This window comes from Labeo rohita, chromosome 23 (assembly GCF_022985175.1).
Source record: "Labeo rohita strain BAU-BD-2019 chromosome 23, IGBB_LRoh.1.0, whole genome shotgun sequence".
In the NCBI taxonomy this organism is placed as follows: domain Eukaryota; kingdom Metazoa; phylum Chordata; class Actinopteri; order Cypriniformes; family Cyprinidae; genus Labeo; species Labeo rohita.
In genome coordinates, this window is record NC_066891.1 from 26,424,448 (window position 1) to 26,446,260 (window position 21,813).

Consider the following 21,813-nt stretch of genomic DNA (forward strand, 5'->3'; position numbering starts at 1 on the left):
GTGTTCAAGCTCTCTGATATTATGACAGGAACAGAGGAACTTTATAATTGCACTGGAGAATGTGTGTGACTCATACATGCGTCTCCTGGCTCGTCGCCCATCATTTCTAGTGTAGGGTGGAGACCTTGGGCAAACATGAAACACGCTGATCCAAGAATACAACTGCTTTCTTGAGAAGTGATAAATGCATTTCTGCATTCTGATGGGGAAATGACTTTCCACAATATGTCTGTGCAATGAAGACTTATGTTACTGCTAAAGCAGACTTTATTTTGGCTTCTGTATAAAATCACAAAAAGGAAACAAAATCTCATTAGCCAACATTCTCATGAGAGGTGTTTTCCCCGACAATAAATCATCTTTAACATTTTCACTCAGATTGTAAATATACAGGCCTAATCTGCTAGTTTTACTCTGACAGAATTTAGCTGAAATTATGTGTAATTACTGCTTGTCAAGTGTAATCTATTAAAGTGAAAGTTATGGTGGTATAATGAAGGCGGCTTTATAGCAAAAACATTTCCTTTCAATATCTGGAAAAACACTGACATGCTCTAACAAATTAATTAAAAACGAATATTAAATATGTTCAATGACTCATCTGTAGATTAAAGGGTTTGTTCACTTCCAGAACAAGAACAAGAATTTACAGATAATTTATTCACCCCCTTGTCATCCAAGACGTTCATCTCTTTCTTTCTTCAGTCGTAAAGAAATTATGGTTTTTTGAGGAAAACATTTCAGGATTCATTGGTGCCCTGATTTTGAACTTTCAAAATGTAGTTTAATTGCAGCTTTAAAGGGCTCTAAATGATCCCAGCCGAGAAAGAAGCGTCTTATCTAGTGATACAAATAAAAATTTGTATACTTTTTAAGCACAAAAGCTCGTGTAGCACAGGCTCTGGGATGCACGTCCACGATACTACGAATTAGTGATGGGTCATTCTTGAACGATTCGTGCATTTTGAACAAATCTTTAATGTGACTCGGGAAGAACGAGTCGTCTCGGGGAGTGATTCATTCAGTCGCGCATGCGCAACATCCTATTAGGTTCTGTACTGGAATTAGTTCACCTGTTTCAAGTCTTCGGGTTTTTCCGAGTCGTTCGTTCATCTTATGGGGCTGTCACGTGATGCTGATTTTGCTAAAATGAATGAAATGAATAAAATGACTCGAAAAAAGATTAGCTCATTTTGCTGAACGAGACTCAAAGGTCTGAGTCGGTAAAATGATCCGAACTTCCCATCACTACTGCGTTCATCGTCTGTGTACTCCGGCACAAAAAGGTAGAGTATGTTGAAGAACTCCATCTTATTTTCTCAAACAACTTCAGAATTGTCCGACATCATTGTACCTTTTTGGTTGTAAACAGCGTTTGACTTACTTTCTTAGTCTTTGCACGTTCACTTTGTAAACACTGGGTCTATAGTTCTACCTACGTTTGGCGTGACCCTTTCGACGTGATTCACTAGATCGTAGTGTCGTGAACGCGCATCCCAGAGCCTGTGCTACACAAGCTTTTGTGCTTAAAAAGTATACAAATTTTTATTTTCCGAAAAAAATGGCCGATCGTTTTGCTAGATAAGACCCTTCTTCTGGAAGTGGACTTATCCTTCAAAAAAGAAGGAAAAAAAAAATGTCATTAATTAATCCAATTAATAATGTTTATTAGTTCTAACAAATAAGTTTTTGCTCAAAACTATCCAAAATGAAAAATTATTTTTCTATAATTTCTGCAGAGGAGAGACGTGGTCTTTTTTTTAAAAAAACAAAAGGAAATATATATCGGTATCAGCATTTAAAATGATTTTTAAAATATTGGCGTATCAGATGTTGGCAAAAATCTAATATTATGCATCCTCAGTTAAAATACTCATGAAAGTAACACCATATAGCATTTCTTGTTGAATTGCACTTTTATTTTAGAAATACATTTTTACGCAAGATTAAAAGGCACATTTTTGGTCATGTTGATGCAAAATGTAATTTTACACCCCCACATTTAATATTTTAATACAAAAATATTATTTATTTTTTTTGTTTGTCAATTTTCTCTCTGTCTGTCTCTATTTTGCATTTTGACAACTTAAAAAGAAAAAAAAAAAAGAAAAGATCTAGACATTTTCCCACAAGCATATATGCATTTCAAACACAATCAAGCCAAACAAATGTCAAATAAAAATAATATTCAAAAAAAATTCAATATCACACACATTAAGCAAAAAAGCACAGAAAAGGCTAATTTGGTTTAAAAAATGGATGTCAATCAAAACATTATATTACTGCATATCTGGAAAACAATTCATTTTGCATTTACTGCTCTAAGCAGCCTGTTAAGAAACAAAAATATCATTTCATTTTTCAAAATACAGCAATAATTAATCATAATTTAAAAAAAAAAATGATATTGTAAAATGCAACCATACCCAAAGGTCCAAAGACATCTTTACACTGCCAAGATATTACATAAGCTACATACCTTCCACTCAACTGTGCTTTTCATATTATGTATTTACAGTAGAATTATGTGTGACTAATAACATAAAAGAAGCGATAGAAATTATTACGAGAACTTCAAAGTTTAAAGTGGTTCTGAATCTACAACAGATGAGAACCGGATTTAATAAAGTGTTCAGTCCACTTAAGTTGAAGAAGACAAAGGTCCAGAGTTGTGTATGAAACCAACAGTTCATTGAAAGTTCCAATCCAACTAGAATTCCAATGATGAATCACTCTTAGTTTCATGTCAAATCAACATTGATATGTGTTGTTTCAACGTCTTACTTCTCACACAAGAGCATGTTTAGAAACCAACAAATTTTCAGGCCTGATTGCACCAAAATGAAAAATCTTTTTCCAATGTGTATTATGATCCTTAGTATGCCTAATATGTTTGAATATACAGCACAGGAGGACAGGGAAAGAAAAGCAGTCAAGAAGAGTGGAATTATTACTTTGCAGGACCAGTAGTGCAAGTTTGTCAAGCATAAGTGTACAAACTCTTTCCCATGATAAATGTGCTTATCTGCGTATTAGGCACTAAACAGGCCTGCACTAGCCATACAGAGATCCACATCATCCATTAAACCCAGAAAGAGGGATTTTACCATAACAGTGAGCAACTGATTATTTAATTTCACATCAGTGGATGCCAAGCTCAAAAAAATGACAGAAAAGCACCATTAAAATATCATAAAACCATCCATGTGACAGATCAGTTCATGAATGAATCAAATGTAAGTAGATTTGCAAACAGCTTCATTGAAAAGATCTGAAAGGATGTTTAGTCAATAACAACTGTTGTTAATTTATGGTCTGTTCTTCACACCTGGAATATTAGCATCACACAGTTTTATGATAATTTATGTTTTTTGTTTTTTTTTGGTCTTTTTAGCCCACAGAGAAGAAAATTTGGGTTTGGAATAACAGTGAGAGTGTAATAGCAAAAAATTTGCAGTAATTGTTTCCCATTCACCCTACAATATGTCCTGTATGTACTGTTCTGAAAGGCAGAACAGTATTTTGAAATTCTGTGGCTTCCCTCAGAACTGCAAAATAGGGGGAAAAAAGACAATTAAAAGTATGAAAGGTATCAGGATCAATACAATAAATAAAATAAAACAGTGTCTTTCCACTCACTTGCACATCTCTCAGTATCTTTTGTTCCTCGTTGCTTCCTGGTACGCAACAGCAGTGACGTCATTTATAAATGTGTCCTTGTCCATCCCTTGCTGTAAAAGAATAAAAGGACAAAACTATTAATGGAACATTACTGGCCTTTTAAAATGACACATATCACCATCCCATTTAACAGTGTGAAAACTCCCAGAGCCAAATGCATGTTGTGGTTTTCCACTGAATCACTGCCTTATAATCAAGTGTTCTCACATGCATGATTGTCTGAGATCCTGAGGTTCAGCAGTTATGCTGAAGTCAGCCATAATCAAACATTTCACTACTTTCACTTCTGACTGATTGAAAGGCAGGAATGGAACAATCAGATAAACTTATTTACAACAACAACTACATAAACTGTTTGCAATAGTCCTCCTGTCAGAAGGTTAAAACAATTTAGAATTGCACCAATGACATGGAATGCTGATTAATTAATCAAACATATTTCACAGTATTAGCTGTGAAAATCTCTCCAAAGGATATCATTCAAAATACATTATTGTGGTAGACAAAAGCTAAAGGGACCTATTTTAATGATCTAGGTGCAAAGTCTAAAGCAGTGGTTCCCAAACACATTCCTGGAGGCCACCCAACACTGCATGTTTTCCATGTCTCCTTAATCAAACACACTTGATACAGATCATCAGCTCATTAGTAGAGACTTCAAGACAAAGCAACTAGATGGCAAGCCTGCAGCCATTAGCTGAAAAAGCGTAACAGCTAAAGCTAACGCTTCCGGTCTGGCAGTACGTGGAAAAGGTGACCAGTGGTCGTTTTCTCTGAATGCATGTCAATGGAAGAGAGGCTTCAGCTAAGCTGAATAAACAGCTTTTTAGAGGAAACAGCTTATCATTTAATGGACACGTGATCCAAGTTAGCCTTTACGCTTTCTCCAAAAGTAACTAATACAGACCCTCTCATCACCCTATAGTAAGACAATCTCTGTTCAAGATCTAAATGGGTGTGTCAGACAAAAGAGAGATGCAAAATGTGCAGTGTTGGGGGGCCTCCAGGAACATGGTTGGAACCACATGTCCAAATCACTTTTGCTAGTTTAATGATGAAAAAAATGGTTGACGCGCCAGTCTTACGGTCCAAAAAGGTTGTCTCTATTCTCTTAATGAGTCATGGTTGCGTTTTAGTCATAACCAATAAATCAATCAGAGTCTTATCTTCCATTCCCTTTAAAAGCCAGTTGTGCTTGCACAATGACGGACTTGCTATTTACATGGCGGCAATTGCAAGAGCAAAGACTGAATGCTTATGATATCCATTATGACATGCAGGCATTTTTATCTTCATGTACTCAATAGTAATAATCTTTGACAATGTAATCCTTTCATTTTTAATATTTGACGTATGTTGTGCACCCTCCTGTAGGCACATATTACTAACACACCCCTTAAATTAATAAAAAACAATACTGCGCCACTGACTTTAGACCGGGTTTTATATTTTTATTATATTTATTTAAATAATTACATAGCCAGCTGTCACACCCCTGTGGATTGTTTTTGTGGTTTTTCCCTATGTATGCCCTTATTTGGTCTTTCCTGTTCAGTCTTCAATTATTACGTCATTGTGTAAATCGTTCACACCTGTCTCCCTCTGATTAGTCTGTGTATATAAGTTTGGTTCTGTTCCCCATGTTCCTTATCTCCTCGTCCCTACTCCTCAATCCCGCACACGACGCTCGTGACAGAAGAACTGACCAAAAACAAAATGTTCTGGGCTGAGGAGTTCCTTATGGACATCCAGCAGGCGGAGAGGCCGTTGGAGCAATACGTGGAGGAATTCCTGAGCATCGTACACCTGGTGAGTTGGAGGGATGTGATGATCAACGCATGATGACAAGTTGTTCTGTTCTATAACTTCTGACGATTGCCGCAAATCCATAGCGGAATTTATCAACTATGTCCTTGCTCCCTGTATTTCCAATTACAGCTCTTGGACTGCTACTGCGGCCAGCTCACGGACTCGGGCCGCGGCCCGCTCACAGACTCCAGCAGTGGCCAGCTCACGGACTCCAGCCACGGTCCCACGCTCGAGTAAGCCAGCAACACCCCCGCGCTCTGGACTACCGGCTTCAAATATGGCAAGCCAAATATGCCATAAGGACATTGTGGACCAATCTAGATTACGTTCTCCTTTGTCTCCGCTGGTCCCATCGAGCCGTCCAGAGCCGGAGCCCCCTCCAGAGCCGGGGGGTGGGGGGTGGGGGGGGATTTGTTGGATGTATGGGGGCTACCTCCCTTCCCGAACTCCCTGACCCGCCATGGCCGTCTGGACTGTGTACTCAGCCATGGCTCCCCGAGCTCCCTGATCCTCCATGGCCGCCTGGACTATGTACTTGGCCATGGCTCCCCGAGCTCCCTGATCCTCCATGGCACCCCGGATTGTATGTTCCACCGTGGCTCCCCGAGCTCCCTGACCCGCCATGGCACCCTGGATTGTATGCTCCGCCGTGGCTCCCTGATCCCCCTGATCCACCCTGGAGGCATACCTCCAGGGGGCACCCACCCTCCCTCCCCAGTGTATTTGTTACGGCGCGAGTCGCGCCTTATGGGGGTGGGGGGGTAATGTCACACCCCTGTGGACTGTTTTTGTGTTTTTTCTTCAATTATTACGTCATTGTGTAAATCGTTCACACCTGTTTCCCTCTGATTAGTCTGTGTATATAAGTTTGGTTCTGTTCCCCATTGGTTTGTCGGTTCTTGTATTGTCTCTCCATTTCATTTAACGTCTTTTCATTGTGTTTTGCGTGGGGATTTCCTGCTGGTTAGAGAGTCAAGCTTGTAACCCGAAAGTTGCTGGTTTGATTCTCGCACCGGAAGGAATTAAAGGTGTGGATTGTGAATGAACAGCACTCTCTTGACCTTCAATACCATGACTGAGATGGGTGCTGGAGCAATGGCGGCCCACTGCTCCGGGTGTGTGTTCACGGGGTGTGTGTGTTCACTACTCACTGCTGTGGATGGGTTAAATGCAGAGAACCAATTTCGAGTATGGGTTACCATACTTGACAATATGTCACAACTTTCTTCTGCTTCTTCTTATGACGTCTGACAAGGTGCGAGAGCCGGCTACCAAGCCCGCTACAAGACAAGAAGCCATGGCCAGTAAGATCGTGGAGAAGAGCTCACTGTAACATGGCTGAGGGTGAGCTATAAGTCACTCTCGGACTTCACTCCTCCAGCTTTGCCTCATCCCTCCGGCTCCGTCTGTCGCTCTGGATCCACCTCATCAACCTGGCTCATAGGCTCTCCATCTCTGCCTCGGGCTCCTCCGCTACATGCTCCGCTGTCGTCAAACCCTCCTCCCCCATGGCTCCTCCCTCCATCGGATCCACCGTGGGTTGCCTACCCGGCTGTGGCCTGGGTCCCAACTGGCTCCTCCTGCTCCAAATCCCTCCTGTCTCAGTCTGGTCCGCCCTGGCTCCTCCTGTCATCACCCTGGCTCCTCCCTTTATCTGATCTGCCCTCGTTCCTCCTGTCTGTTCCCTGGCTCCTCTCCCCATCATCTGCTCCATGGACTCTGTCTGCTGGCCCCCTTCCAAGTGTCCGTCTTCCTCCCGACCCTCCTCCCAAGTTATCACCCATCCCTCCCTCTTTTTGATTTTACGGCGCCAGGACGCACCTTCTGGGAAGGGGGCGACATGTCAGGGTTATGGACCTGTTTTGTTGCGTTTTTTCTCCCTATGTGCTTCTGGTGACCTAGTTTCTCCCTTGTCTAATTAGTCATTCCATTCAACTGTGTTCGTCTGATCACCTCGTTTAGTTGTGTATTTATAGTGTAGTCTGTCCTTTGCCTTCTGTCCGATGTCGAACGTCAAATGTTGTGCTACGCGTTTGTTCCTGCTTTCCCTGTGTTACCCTCTTGGTTTTGTGTTTATCCACATCTCCTTGTTCCTCGCTCCTCTAGTAGGCAACTGTTTCCACCAATGAATCAAAAAGAAGGTTATTGACTTTTTTTCTCTCAATTTCAAGTTTACATCTTGCCATTTTTCTCAGAATTGTGAGATACAAACTTCTGACTTTATTTCTCGCAGTTGTGAGTTTATATCACGCAATTCTGAGGAAAAAAAATCTGAATTGTGAAATGAAAAAGTCACAATAACCTTTTTTTATTTTTAATTCAGTGGCGGAAACGGACCTCCATATAACTTGATGCTGAGTTAAAAACGCTCCATTTAATTTCAAAGAATGTTACATATACATAAAGTTTATAAATAACCGCAATTTCTTCACAAAATCTGTAAAATCTTTAAGCCTCTGTTTGGATGTAATAAAACACCCACGTTTTCATTTTCTTCTGCCACTGGTCATAATTATAATTAAAAAATTAAAGTTGCACGTTGCAAGCAAGTTGAAAGGGTCCTCACACCCGGGCTTACTACCACCCAGTAGCTTTAGGAAAACAGTGAATGGTGGGCAATATGCATTTAAAGTGGTAAATATAGAAGGAATATGTCAAAGTCATTTATATGTGCCAAACTTCCTGCTACCAGGTGGTGGTGCTATGACTATAACTGGATATTGGCATGTGGACGTTTTCAGGCCTGCACTTTTATAAAACATGAAGTTTGGTACAGATTGAATATGGTATGTTTGAGTTAGTGCAAAATATGACATATCAAAGCATTGACCTTTAGATGTGTTCAAGACAGGATTCTTATTGAATGTGTGAAGGTTGGGGCAGATCGGACATTGTATAGATGTGTTACAACACATTCTATTCCCATTGCGAAACATTTAACATTGCAAAGGCCTATAGATTAGACTGACCAAATATAACGTTGATGTCATAAAATCTCTATGAGGAGTTTGTTGAAGCTTAAAACATGCCATTTCCTGTTGCTAACTGGTGGCGCTATGACTATAACTGAATACTATAACTAAAGCATGTGTTCAGGACAGGACTTTTATCAAACATGTAAATTTTGGTGCATCAAAGTTTGTCAGATTGCCATGGACACACCCTTCAATGAAAAATCTCAAGATCTTCACAATTTAATGTCACAAGCTTTAGATTACACTGACCAAATTTGGTGTTGATGTTTAAATCTCTAAGAGAAGTTTGTTTAAACACAATGCCTGAGAATGAGAATTCTCAATACTTCCTGTTGGGTTACGGACTTCGTGTATATCAGCACAAAATCTGATGTGTAATACAAAGTTATGTGGGTTTTGAACCAATAAGATGTCAGTGCGTGTGGATCTGCACAACCTTGTGCTACTGAAATACAAACAAATGATAAAATGACTTGCTTCTCAAGGCTGCTTAAGACAAAAACTGATGGATCAGACAGCTTTATTGTGTTATAAGTCTAAAAATCTAAATCAGCATCATGTGATAAAAAAACATGGGAGCTGAAATGCAAATTTATACAGTGCGGATTACTATTATAGTTCATGTGGTATACTGTTTGTCTGAATGTGTTTGTATGTTCCTGCAGATGAGTGTGTGTGGGTGTATGTGAGTAGGTGTTGGAAGGTGCTGTGTGAACGCGTTTGCTCCGCCCATTCCCTTTAAACCTAACAGGCAGAGAGTAAGAACTCGTCCCCCTGGATTCTTCTCTTATCCCGCTGAACCTCTTCCAGGGTTGGGTGGAGTACATGAGAGTGGAAGTGTGTGTGTACTTGTTCTTGCTACATTGTGGGGACCAAATGTCCCCACAAGGATAGTAAAACCTGAAATTTTTGACATTGACTGCTGTCCCCACAATGTAAAAAAAATGATTAAAAATAGTAAATGATGTTTATCTGAAAATGTAACAATGCAAACAGGTTTTCTGTAAGACCCCTTACAGAAAGGGTTAGGGTTGGGTGAGGATATAGACAATATCGTTTGGTCAGTATAAAAACTATAGAAGTATATGGAAAGTTCCACAATTCACAAAAACAAACGTGTGTGTGTACGTGTGTGTGAAGAATATTCTTGCAAGTAAGAGTCTTATTTGATGTGTAATCTGGCATACAGACAGATGGATTGCAGCCTGGGGATTTTTTTTTTTAACCTCAGAGCAGGAAAAAAAAAATCTCAATGAAAAAGCACCACATGTGTCTGTACACACCCTACCACACCCTACTTTCACTGCTTTCTTATAACCAGATGTTGTTTCCTTTTTTTTTGCCCTCCCATATCTTTTCAGAATGAGAAAATATTCATGAAAACTATACCTTTACACTTCCTCTGAAATCATTAACAGCATCTTGTGATTAAACACTTTGAACTAATGTTTCTTATGTAAATTGTTTCACCCTAACAATGCAGTTCCAAAATGTGATGCATTATGTAATGAATGTCAGTTTTCAAATACTGCCATTGAACTGGACATGCGAATCGTACAGATCTGCCAAGAACATATCCGAGTACCAAAATCAAAAGTACTACGTTTTTTTTTTCTTTTCGACACAACAAGCATTCAAAATTTTCAAAAATATCTCTTTACAAGTACAACAAATTCCACCATTACCATGAGTTTGGACAGTCTTACCTTTTTCAGCACACTATGAATGTCTTTTTGTCCCCACATATTATAGAGAAGATATGCAGCAGCTTTTCTGGCTGTTTCAAATGATCTGCAAGAAATAGAGATTCTCAGCAGGATATTTGCTATTACACATCTAATTCTTACAGACTACCTGTCAGACATGGGTGACTATCAGAGAACATCATTAAAATGGTCATTTGTTGGTTTCTTTCCTCTAAACTTCAACCATGAGCTTGCTAATGTTTGCTAATGCCACATTTTCTCTTTTATGTATGCATTTTCATTTGGAAATACTTATTTACATATTTGTGCTCAGGTAGGTCAGGGAGTCGATGAGTTTCGTGCTTATCATCTTCTTGCCAGTGTCAGGATCTGCCAGCATGAGCGTGTGCATCACACGGCACGCTGTAGCGATGGTGCTGTCAGACTCAACCATCTTCGGCGTCACAGCCGAGACAGTAGTAACGATGTTGGGAAGAACTTCCTTGGCTGTGTATGACAAGAACATCACTGACATAGGAATAAAAGAACTGGTGCAATGTTTAAGTAAAGTATACTGGCATTGATATTAATTACTTTAATATCTGTTGTATGCATAATGTAAATACAAATGTAATAAATATTTAATAAACAAACAAAAGAATTCAATATCACACTTGATCTACTTTAGGTAACTGACCTCCATATTACTTAATTGTAAATATATAAATAGATAAACACCGCAAAAAAAGCATTATCACACTTAATGTATTTTAGGTAACTGGCCTTAATAATAATTAATTGAATGATTCTTTTGCAAAATAAATAAATAAACAAACATTGCATAACAGTAATAATATTTACATGACATATTATTTGGATAATTGGACTATGTAGTGTTTTGTGTTATGTTTTCATCCTTACTGTATGTGCCCTGTGACCCAGTTTCTCCTCTGTCTAATAAGTTGATTCCTTGCACCTGTCTGTCCCTTGTTATCTTGTGTTTATAAGCCCCAGTCTGTTTAGTTAGTGTTTGTCGGGTCCACTTGATGTGTTTGTGTGCTTCTCCTCATTCCTGTTGTGGATTACCCCTTGTGTTTGTGCAATTAAAGACTGCTAAACATTTCTCTGCGTCTCCTGTGTTCCTTCCACCAGCGTGTGTGACAGAAGACCTGACCGAGGCAAACAGAGCATTTACCTCTGTGTTTACCCTCCATTTTTGTTTTCCATGTTTTCCTCAGTGTTCTGTTTCTGTAGAGTCCTCCCCATGGATCTTCTGGCCGCAAAGTTCACCTCCCTCACCTGCAAAGACCTTTCCCTTTTGGAGTATGCGGCTGAGTTTAGCGAGCTCGGTGTTTGACGATGTTGCACTGAACTCGCTGTTCTGGATCTGAGTTCATTTTTGCCTTTGCCGCCTGGAGTGGCAGAGCAATGGATCGCTACGGTAGCGGAGCTGCAATTGACGTCAGTCAAGGCGCGAGAGCCAGCTACAATTCCAGCCAGTGAAATTGCGGAATGAAGCTCCGCCCATTGCAACATGGCTGAGGGTGAGCTGGTAGAAAATCTGGGACTGTTAGAGGTGGAGGAGGATATCATAGACTGGTTTGCTGATCTGCCCACTCTTCTCCCTCCTTCTGCGGAGCCCTCGGACACCCATGTTCCCATGTCCAGTCCAGAGAAGGCTCTGGTTTCTACATCCTGCCTAGAGGGGGCTCCCATTCCTGAGTTTAACCCAAGGAAGGACTCTGTTCCTAAGGGCATTCCCGAGAGCCTGGAGGCTCACAAATGCCCGCCATCCTACCTGCTCCTGCCTCCTCCTCCGCTGTCATTTGGCAGCCCCTCTGCTCACCCTCAATCCTCCATCTGTGTGGTGTGTTCGCCGCTAGTCTGCCAGTCTCCATCAGCATTGCGGCTGGAGAATCCCTCGAGTCCCGGACTCCGCTTCAGCCCATCGACCCAGCGGCTCCACCTCAGCCCATCAACCCGGGTGGCTCCACCATGGCTCCTAGCTCCCTCTTTTTCGCCATAGCTCGGCAGTCCACTGGCTCCACCAGGCTCCCTCATCCCCCTCCACCTTGGGGTGTCGTCGTCCATCCTGTGCCTTGGGACTCTATTCCTCCAGCTTCGCCTCGTCCCTCCGGCCCCGTCAGGGTCCTCCATCGCTCCGGCTCCACCTTGGTCGTCTGTCACTCCAGCTGCACCACAGCCTACTGGATCAACGGCTCCGCATCAGTCGCTGGAGACATCAGATCCACCTTGGTCGTCTGGATCCTCCTCGTCACCCTGGCTCATCGGCTCCCCGTCTCTTCCTCGGGCTCCTCCACAACCTGCTCTGCCGCTGTCGGTCGGACCCCTGGAGTCGTCAGCCCTTCCTCCTCCATCCTCCTCCTCCCTCTGTCGGCTCCACCGTGGGTCGTCAATATGGCCTGTGGCTGTGTCCACAAATGCACGCCCTCCCACCCGCTCCTGCCTCCTCCTCCGCTGTCATCTGGCAGCCCGTCTGCTCACCCTCAGTCCTCCATCTGTGCGGTGGGGTCGCCGCTGGTCTGCCAGTCTCCATCGGCGTTATGGCTGGAGGATCGCTCGTGTAAGCCTCCAGCCTCACAGTCCTGGTTTCCGCCTCAGCCCATCGACCCGGGTGGCTCCACCATGGCTCCTTGCTCCCTCCTCTTCGCTGTGGCCCGGCAGTCCACTGGCTCCACCTGTCTCCCTCAGCCCTCCAGCTCCGCCTTGAGCTGTCGTCGTCCATCCTGCACCTCGGAACTCTACTCCTCCGGCTCCGTCAGGCTTCTCTATCCCTCTGGCTCATGAACTGGACTCATAAACTTCAACATTAACCAATGTGTGAAAGGCCTTTAGTTGCTTAGAAGTTATCCTGGGGTTCTTTGCACCTTGGAAACTATTATACATCTTGCTTTGGAGTGACCTCTGTTGGTCGACCACTTCTGGGGAGGGTAACTGTAGTCTAGAATTTCCTCCATTTGTACACAATCTGTCTGACTGTGGATTTGTGAAGTCCAAACTCTTTAGAGATGGTTTTGTAACCGTTTCCAGCAAGAGAGATCTCCTTTGTTTGTGCCATGATTCACGTTCACAAACATGATCAGACTTTAATAGATCCTGTTCTTTAAATAAAACAGGGCATAAACTGACACCTAATTGTCATCCTATTGACTGAAAACACTTCTGAACAGATAGACTCTAATTTCACCTTCAAATTAACTGCTAATTCTAGAGATTCACATACTTTTGCAACTTACAAATATTTAATGCTGGAATTGGGTTCTCTTTGTCAGTTTTCAAAACTTGTGTGAAAATCTGATGATTTTTGGTCATATTTGTGCAGAAATATAGAAAATTAAATAAAAAAGGGTTCACAAACTTTCAAGCAGCACTGTATTTCTTGCATAAAAAATAAAATGTTGCATAAAAGCTGTAGTGTTGAAAGTAGTGTTGTTTTGGCGGCCTGTTTTAATTTTAGTTTTAGTCTAGTTTTTGTGTGAAGCTGTCATTTTAGTTTTTATTCGTTTTAGTCACGTTCATACTCTTTTTAGTCTAGTCAAGTTTCAGTCGACTAAATGTCTGAGCATTTTAGTCTTATTTTAGTCAGAATTATCCATGACTATTTTCGTCTAGTTTTAGTCAACGAAAACTGATGACATTTTAGTCTAGTTTTATTCGACAAAAACTGATGACATTTAGTCTAGTTTTAGTTAATGAAAATTCTATTTTAGTCTGCTAAAACTAGCTACAGTATTTGGCCAACAAGGGATGCTTAGCAGTGTTAGGCAAGTTACTTCCAAAATGTAACACATTATATATTACTAGTTACTGTCTCTGAATTGCAATGCGTGACACAACTTGTGCATATAGTTACTTTCACCAAAATATCCACAGAAGTATGACTAGGCATTATAAAATACCAAAATGTAGTTTACTACGGCTCATTATGCATCCAGTGTAGGGTAATGTAGGTCTATATAGCATAAAATTATAAAATCATATTTAGATAGGCTACCGGTATGTAGGTCTAAATTAACGTTATAGTTTAGGTTAAACACAGATAAGCACAAAATTACTACATTTATAAATAATGCCGGTAAACAAAGCGAAATGTTATAATGTACAAGCAACAAACACAATACCTAGCCTATAGACTATTTTGAACGGTTTTCGGAACAAAACAATAATAAAATATATAAGTTGCTCAACAAGCTAAAACAAATTAGGCTAATTTAAAGCGAAACTGAAAGCAAACACACTGTTCTCACGCAGCCTAGCTCTCTCATTCGGCATGAACCCAATTAAATGTGTCCATATAAGAGATGTATCTGAATGCTAAACTATTATTTATTAGTAAACCAAGCTTTGTACTTAATGCACGTAAAAACATCCTCACATGAGCAAATATGTGTTTGGCCCGACCTCAGGCTGAACGACACGGATTGTACTGTATATGTATATGTTTGTTGACTGTATTTTATTCTAATAATGAACAGGCTGCAACGTTTGCTGTATGTGTGTGCGATCGAACAGCGGAAACAAACAACAAAAAAATACTCAGTCATTTTTGGTCATACAGATCATTCGAAATTGCAGCGTGTTTACTTTTATTTCTGTCATCTCGTTTTTCTTTCTGGTGAACTTCGACGAGCGCCGTGCCACACAAACCAAACTTAGCAGCATATGTCACTCAGTCTTTTCCTTTCGTTTTGTTAATCTGTCAACTAGGCTATTTAAGTTAAATATATTTTGCTTATTCATTCATTTTATATATAGACTATGATTTGATAAAAAAACAGGGCTTGAGGAAGTGACGTCGCCTGCATCTGCGTAGTACGACCTGATGCAGCTCACTTCAGAAATACTGCGAAATAATAATAATAATAACGCGACTAAACAAAACGAAATAACGTTATAACATTTTGTTTAGTCTCGTTTTTATTCGTCAACAATATTGCATTATACATTTAATTATAGTCATCGTCACATGACAAGCATTTACGTTGCGTTTCGTCTCGTTTTCGTAACGTGATAAAGGTTCGTTGACGACGATAATTAGTCATAATTTTCGTTGAGGAAAGCAACACTAGTTGAAAGTCACTGAATTAGTTTTTGACTCCACTAATAGGAATAGAATCATCTGACAAAACTGATTCGCTGTTATGAACTACTACTTCTTATGGACATCTACCCAATACAAGGGTTTTCTAGGTATGATAAAAAAGACTCTTACCCATAGTATTCCGTAGAGATGACACCCGGGACATGTTTCCCACTAAGGACATTGCGGTCTTCTGTAGGCCCGCGTTTCCTGATTTAAGCAGGGATGAAATGACAGGCAGGCCATTCAGCTTCTGTATGATGTTTTGACTCATCAGTGTGGACAACTGCGCAGACATCAAAATACAAGTTGAACAACTTTTTCTCAAGTTCAGTTGCATGTGTATTTCCAGTATGTCTACATACAGAGCTCTTTGAAGCGGTCAGGTTCTGCAGGGCTCCACAGCACGCCTCCAGAGTGGCCTCGTTCTGACTGAAGCGCAGCAGAGACAGGTACAGCTGCAGCGACTTTTGGTTGTACAACCAGTCCACTCCTTTAGGTTCTTTCTTCTCCATGGCTGGGAAGTTTAACTCCTGATAACAAAAAGCACTGTGAATGTACTGAAGATGCCTTTTAAATATGCATAATGGTATGAATTTCCATGTTGATCCAGTGATGGTTTGGTGAATGGAAATGACCAAAAAGTACTGCTGGTCGGAGGATGATTTCACCCAAAATTGAAGATTATGTCATCATTTATTCACCTTCATGCCTTTACAAACCTGTATGACTTTACTGTCCCTTTTCAGTAAAACATTAAATGATTTTTTAAATTGCTGTTCAAAAGATTTTATGCTTTTGAAAAAGCATACCAAAAGCTCACTAAAGCTGCATTTATGTAATCAAAAATACAGCAAAACAGAAACATTGTGAAATATTATTACAATTTAAAATAACTGTTTTCTATTGCAATATATTTAAAAATGTAATTTATTTCTGTGATGCAATGCTGAATTTTCATTACTCCAGTCTTCAGGGTCACATCCTTCAGAAATCATTCTAGTATGATGATTTGCTGCTCAAGTAACATGTATTACTATTAACAATGTTGAAAACAGTTGTGCTGATTAGTATTTTGTGGAATTCTGAGAATTTGTGTGTAATATGCTTTTGTAATATAATAATGAGAGTTTTATTTTTAGGTTAACTAATCATTTATGTTAAGTCAGCAACCCATGACCAGCATCCAAAACATCCTGCATGCTAGCTGTTTTATCAGGAACTGCTATACCTTTTGGGTCTTGGTGCTCTTGGGGCTGAAGAGGCTCTTTTTGTAATTGTTCTCGTTCACTCTCTCCTCAGGAACAGAAAACTGTGTGAAGTGATCAGGAGCCTCTTTCTCCAGCTGGAAGCTCAAGTTGTGAAGTACGCAGACACAGTTTTCCACCGACTGCTCCCACATCATGAAAACAAACAGAAACAGGACACAGAAGTCACTTCAAGCTTGTTGCAATACATTTTCGGTGTATTCTGTTTAAAACTCTATGAAACTTAAAAACTCTGTGATTATGCTTAACACTATAAAACCTACTGTATCATACGTGACCCTGGACCACAAAACCAGTCATAAGGGTCATTTTTTAATATCTTTTATGGAACATGACCTTTACTTATTATACAAATGATTTTTGCCATAAAAGAAAAATCGATAATTTTGACCAAAACACTATATTTTTGGCTACTGCCACAAATATACCCGTGCTACTTAAAACTGGTTTTGTGCTCCAGGGTCACATAAGTGATATGTAAATTTCTAGAGCCTATTAATTTTCAAAATGATCAAAGAGTTACAGACAGATCTTTTCCTAAGTAGTCTTTTATACTGTTTGATAGCACACGTACATCTCGGAGACGTCTATTTGATGTCTGCATTTACATCTGCAAGACGTAGTTTGCTCATCTGCAATACGTCTATTGGACGTTTCCTATCAGACGTCAAATAGACGTCTATTAGGTGTCTTTAAGATGTTCATTATTTAGAACGTATGTAAAACTGACATCTTACAGATGTCTGCCAGATGTTTGTACACAGCAGATGCTTTCCAGATCAAGAGATCTTTAACAGACATCTTTAGACATACGTGTGCTATCTGTGTTATAAAGATCGTGTTGATTTACATTACAACCTATAATTAGCATGATTAGCATGTCGCTAACATGATTATAATTAGCATATGGCTAGAATGTTTTAAACACAATGCTGTTAAAGGAGAAGTCCACTTCCAGAACATGGATTTACAGATAATGTACTCACCCCCTTGTCATCCAAGATGTTCATGTCTTTCTTTCTTTAGTCGTAAAGAAATTATGTTTTTTGAGGAAAACATTTCAGGACTTTTCTCCATATAATGGACTGATATGGTGCACCGATTTTGAACTTCCAAAATGCAGTTTAAATGCAGCTTCAAACGATCCCAAATGCGGTTGTAAAAGAAGAAGGGTCTTATCTAGCGAAACGATCTGTTATTTTCATTAAAAAATACAATTTACTTTTACTTTTTAATGTCAGACAGTCGTCTTGTCTGACTCTCCCTGAACTCTGTGTAATCTAGCTCAAGACAGTTAGTGTATGAACAGAAAAACTCTGATCGTATTTTCTCCCTCAACTTCAAAATCATCCTATATCGCTGTTTTACCTTTTTTGTTAAGGGTGTTTGATCTTCTTTGCAAAGACTGGGTCAGAACTTCTGCAGTGATGTGGGATGACTTTGAAATGATTTTTGAAGTTGAGGGAGAAAATACGATCTGAGTTTTTCTGATCATCACTAACTGTCTTGAGTCAGAATACACAGAGTTCAGGAAGAGTAAGACAAGACGAGCGTTTAAAATTAAAAAGTATTTAAAATTTATTTTTTTTAATGAAAATAACCAATTGTTTACAACCGCACTTGGGATCGTTTGAAGCTGCATTTAAACTGCATTTTAGAAGTTCAAACTCGGGGCACCATATCAGTCCATTATATGGCGGAAAATCCTGAAATGTTTTCCTTAAAAAACAATTTCTTTACGACTGAAGAAAGCAAGACATGAACATCTTGGATGACAAGGGGATGAGTACATTATCTGTAAATTGTTGTTCTGGAAGTGGACTTCTCCTTTAACATGTTCCTAGCATAATTAGCATGTTGTTAACATTCCGCTAACATGTTTTAGCATGATTAACAGAATGTTGCTAGCATGATTAGCATGTTGTTAACATGTTTTTAATATGATTAGCATGTTGTTAACATGTTTTTAATATGATTAGCATGTTGTTAACATGTTTCTAGTATGATTAGCATGTTGTTAGCATGTTGTTAACACGATTAGTTACTGGCATGATTTCTGGCTGGATTTGCGTGTTTTTAGCATTATCACCATGTTTCCAGAATTATTAGCATGTTTCTAGTCTGTTTAACAAATTGCTTTCATGTTTATACATGTTGTTAGCATGATTACCATGTTGCTAACATGTTTTAGTATTGTTTATTAGCATGTTGTCTAGGATAGCTGTTGAGCTTTCCTGATGATTAACAGCTGATTGAAAGTTTTCACCCCCTCAATGAACGTCTGTGGGATTTTTGCTGGTTTTGATAGTCTGGTTTTCAAAAACCTTAAGCCTTATCAGTTAGAAAGTATATAACAACTATCTTCAGAACAGTCGGAAGGTCTGACCCGAAGTTTGGTGGTTGTATCTTGAAAATTCTACGAGGAGATACTGTTTAAATATACTAAAGATACTGTCTCAGAAGAAGAAGAAGCTTAAATAAAGCTTTCTCAAGTCAACTTAATAATTTTTTGAGAACTTTGCGCTTCTAATATTAGGGCATCTGTTTCAGTGTCCTCATATTTTTCCATGTAGTTTAAGAGCTTATGACCTTGTCATCTGGATCGCCTCTGTCCATTAGAGTCTGAATGTAGGTCATGAGAGAGTCAATAAGTTGTGGGCAGCTCCTCATAGAGCTCCTCTCGCTCTCACTAGCACAGCTGAGGTTTCTGCAAGAACACAACCAAAACTTCATCAGCTTTTAAATCATTAAAACAGATATTACTTTTGCAAGACAGCACAATGATTATACGTGGGCCATTCTGTAGTGTAACAGTCCTCTCGTCTGTCTTATCTTGTGATATGCCTCTGATAACAAACAGGTAATAATACAACGCTGGTACGAAAACTTGCATGAAACAACATGACAGCTCCAAGAAGTCTGCTGATTATGAACACAGATAAGTTATAAGGCGTCACTCTGGTGGTTTATGTTGCTTCTAACCCATATCATTGGGAGATTATTGGGTGTTGAATATGACATCATTTGATAAACAATGAGAGTATGCCTATGCTTGAAGACTGGCACATATTTCACTTTTTGTTGTCAAAAACAACTCACTGAACCTAAAAAAGAGCACTATCACCATAACAGGCAGCTATACAAGAAAGCGAAAGTGGAAAATGCGCATAGACTTTATAGTCTGATTTTTATTATTTTTAAGGTACTAAGCAACAAATAAGGTGTGTACATGGTTACGAACTTGGAAAAGTAAGAGCTATTTAGTCACCCTCATGTCATTCAAAATCGTATACTGTTATTTTTCAGTGGGATACTAAGCTGTCATTTACATAAGCTGTACTCAATCAGTTACTCTGGAGGACTTTGACACCATAACACACCTTAAACAGCCAGTAGTGTTGCAGAAGACCTCGGGGTCAATGTGTTTGCTAGTGTTGCTGTCAGTCCAAAAGCTGTACGGCACCACAATGCTTTCTGTAAGCAACGGCAGGGCGTTCGTGATCAGCTCTGGCTTCAGTGCATCAGCCGAGGACAGATTCCACAACAGACCTGAATGAATATCAAAAGGTCATACTTTCACTAGCTTATATAACTTTTATAGCTTTTGATAAACACATTAATATTGAACACAAATCCAGTTCACATGACTATAAAGGACAGCATTCACACACAACGTGATGAGATCACAGGACAACAAATGGCACACAAGCCATTAAAATGACGAAGCACAATAATGAGTCTTACCAGTGAGTTGTTTCTGTGTTTCTGTAACATTGGTGTCTCTAAGTAAGGTCAGAATGGCATCTACTCCTTCGCACCTGTCCACCTCAATCTTGTTACTGCTGTCTTTATAAACCAAGTTGCGCAGTGCAGCAGCGGAAACCTGTTGCAGCTGTTGGTCATCTCCTTTCAGCAGCGAAATTAGGGCAGGAATCCCTCCCAAACGCCAAACCTTTCAGTGATACAAAACAACACATACAATTTAAATTATTTACAATAATGTGTAGTATTCAATATTATATTTTTAAAATATATAGAGTAAACAAATGATTTATGACTGACAAACAGATAGATAGATATAACGGAATTCCCAAAGATTCATCAAAAACAGAGATATAAATAAAGACAAATCCAGAGCATGCGTGTACAAGTTTGTTTACCAGGTAAAAACATGATTAAGTGCAAAATGTTATAGTTAACTGTGTCTGACTCTGACATGCTAGTCAGAGCTAGTCAATGTCCCATAAAATGATAAATAGCAAATAACACATAGACTATTTTTGTTATGTTTTGTTTAAATAGTTTTTAGTAAAATCAAACGTAACTTTGTTGTTTGCAACTACATTTGCCCCAAGACCGCGTCACAAACACAGCCTTAGCTGCACAAAACACATCCACTATGAGAGAAAGCAGCAGCCGCACAACGATTCCACCACTTGCCACGTTCCGTGTGAAGGGCTTTTAAACAGCTTTCAGACAAAGTGTGAACATGAGCACGGGGCCGTTTGAGAGAAGCTGCGTATTAGCGTGTATCGGATTGAGTCCAAAGAGTAAATACTCATGCCTGTTACCTGTCCGACCCGCACCCGATAGATAGATAAATAGATAGATAGACAGACAGACAGACAGATAGATAGATAGACAAACAGACAGATAGATAGATAGATAGATAGATAGACAGACAGACAGACAGATAGGTAGATAAATAGAGGCAGACATATAGACAGACAGACAGACAGAAAGAGAGATAGATAGACAGACAGATAACCAGACAGACAGACAGACAGACAGATAGATAGATAGATAGATAGATAGATAGATAGATAAATAGATAGATAGACAGATAGATAGGTAGGGATGTCACAATACTCAATATAATATCGAACTGTTAGGTACGACATCCATCAGATAGATAGATCTTGCTTTTAGTTTGCTGACCTCAGACAGAGACAGACAGACAGACAGACAGACAGATAGATAGATAGATAGATAGATAGATAGATAGATAGATAGATAGACAGACAGATAAGACAGACAGACAGATGGATACACATAGACAGACAGACAGATAGATAGATAGATAGATAGATAGATAGATAGATAGAGACATATAGACAGACAGATAGATAGATAGACAGACAGACAGACAGACAGATAGACAGATCTTGCTTTAGTTTGCTGACCTCAGACAGACAGACAGAGACAGACAGACAGACAGACAGACAGACAGATAGATAGACAGACAGACAGACAGACGAATACATATAGACAGACAGACAGACAGACCGATAGAT

The 21,813-nt window shown here is 39.7% G+C and overlaps 1 protein-coding gene across 1 annotated transcript in view; it reads right to left on the reverse strand.

Moving 5' to 3' along the window:
* Positions 1-2,094: 2,094 nt before the first annotated feature.
* The window catches only part of LOC127155133 (plakophilin-1), a 48,177-nt gene continuing 28,458 nt past the window's right edge, over positions 2,095-21,813 (reverse strand). Inside the window, exons 5-14 of the mRNA XM_051097151.1 lie at positions 20,264-20,471; positions 19,900-20,068; positions 19,109-19,226; positions 16,483-16,641; positions 15,617-15,784; positions 15,384-15,537; positions 10,471-10,657; positions 10,172-10,256; positions 3,640-3,731; positions 2,095-3,548 (exon numbers count right to left, since the gene is read on the reverse strand). Of these exons, the coding sequence (XP_050953108.1) occupies positions 3,651-3,731; positions 10,172-10,256; positions 10,471-10,657; positions 15,384-15,537; positions 15,617-15,784; positions 16,483-16,641; positions 19,109-19,226; positions 19,900-20,068; positions 20,264-20,471 (1,329 nt within the window). The 3' untranslated portion in view covers positions 2,095-3,548; positions 3,640-3,650. The remainder of the gene's footprint in view (positions 3,549-3,639; positions 3,732-10,171; positions 10,257-10,470; positions 10,658-15,383; positions 15,538-15,616; positions 15,785-16,482; positions 16,642-19,108; positions 19,227-19,899; positions 20,069-20,263; positions 20,472-21,813) is intronic.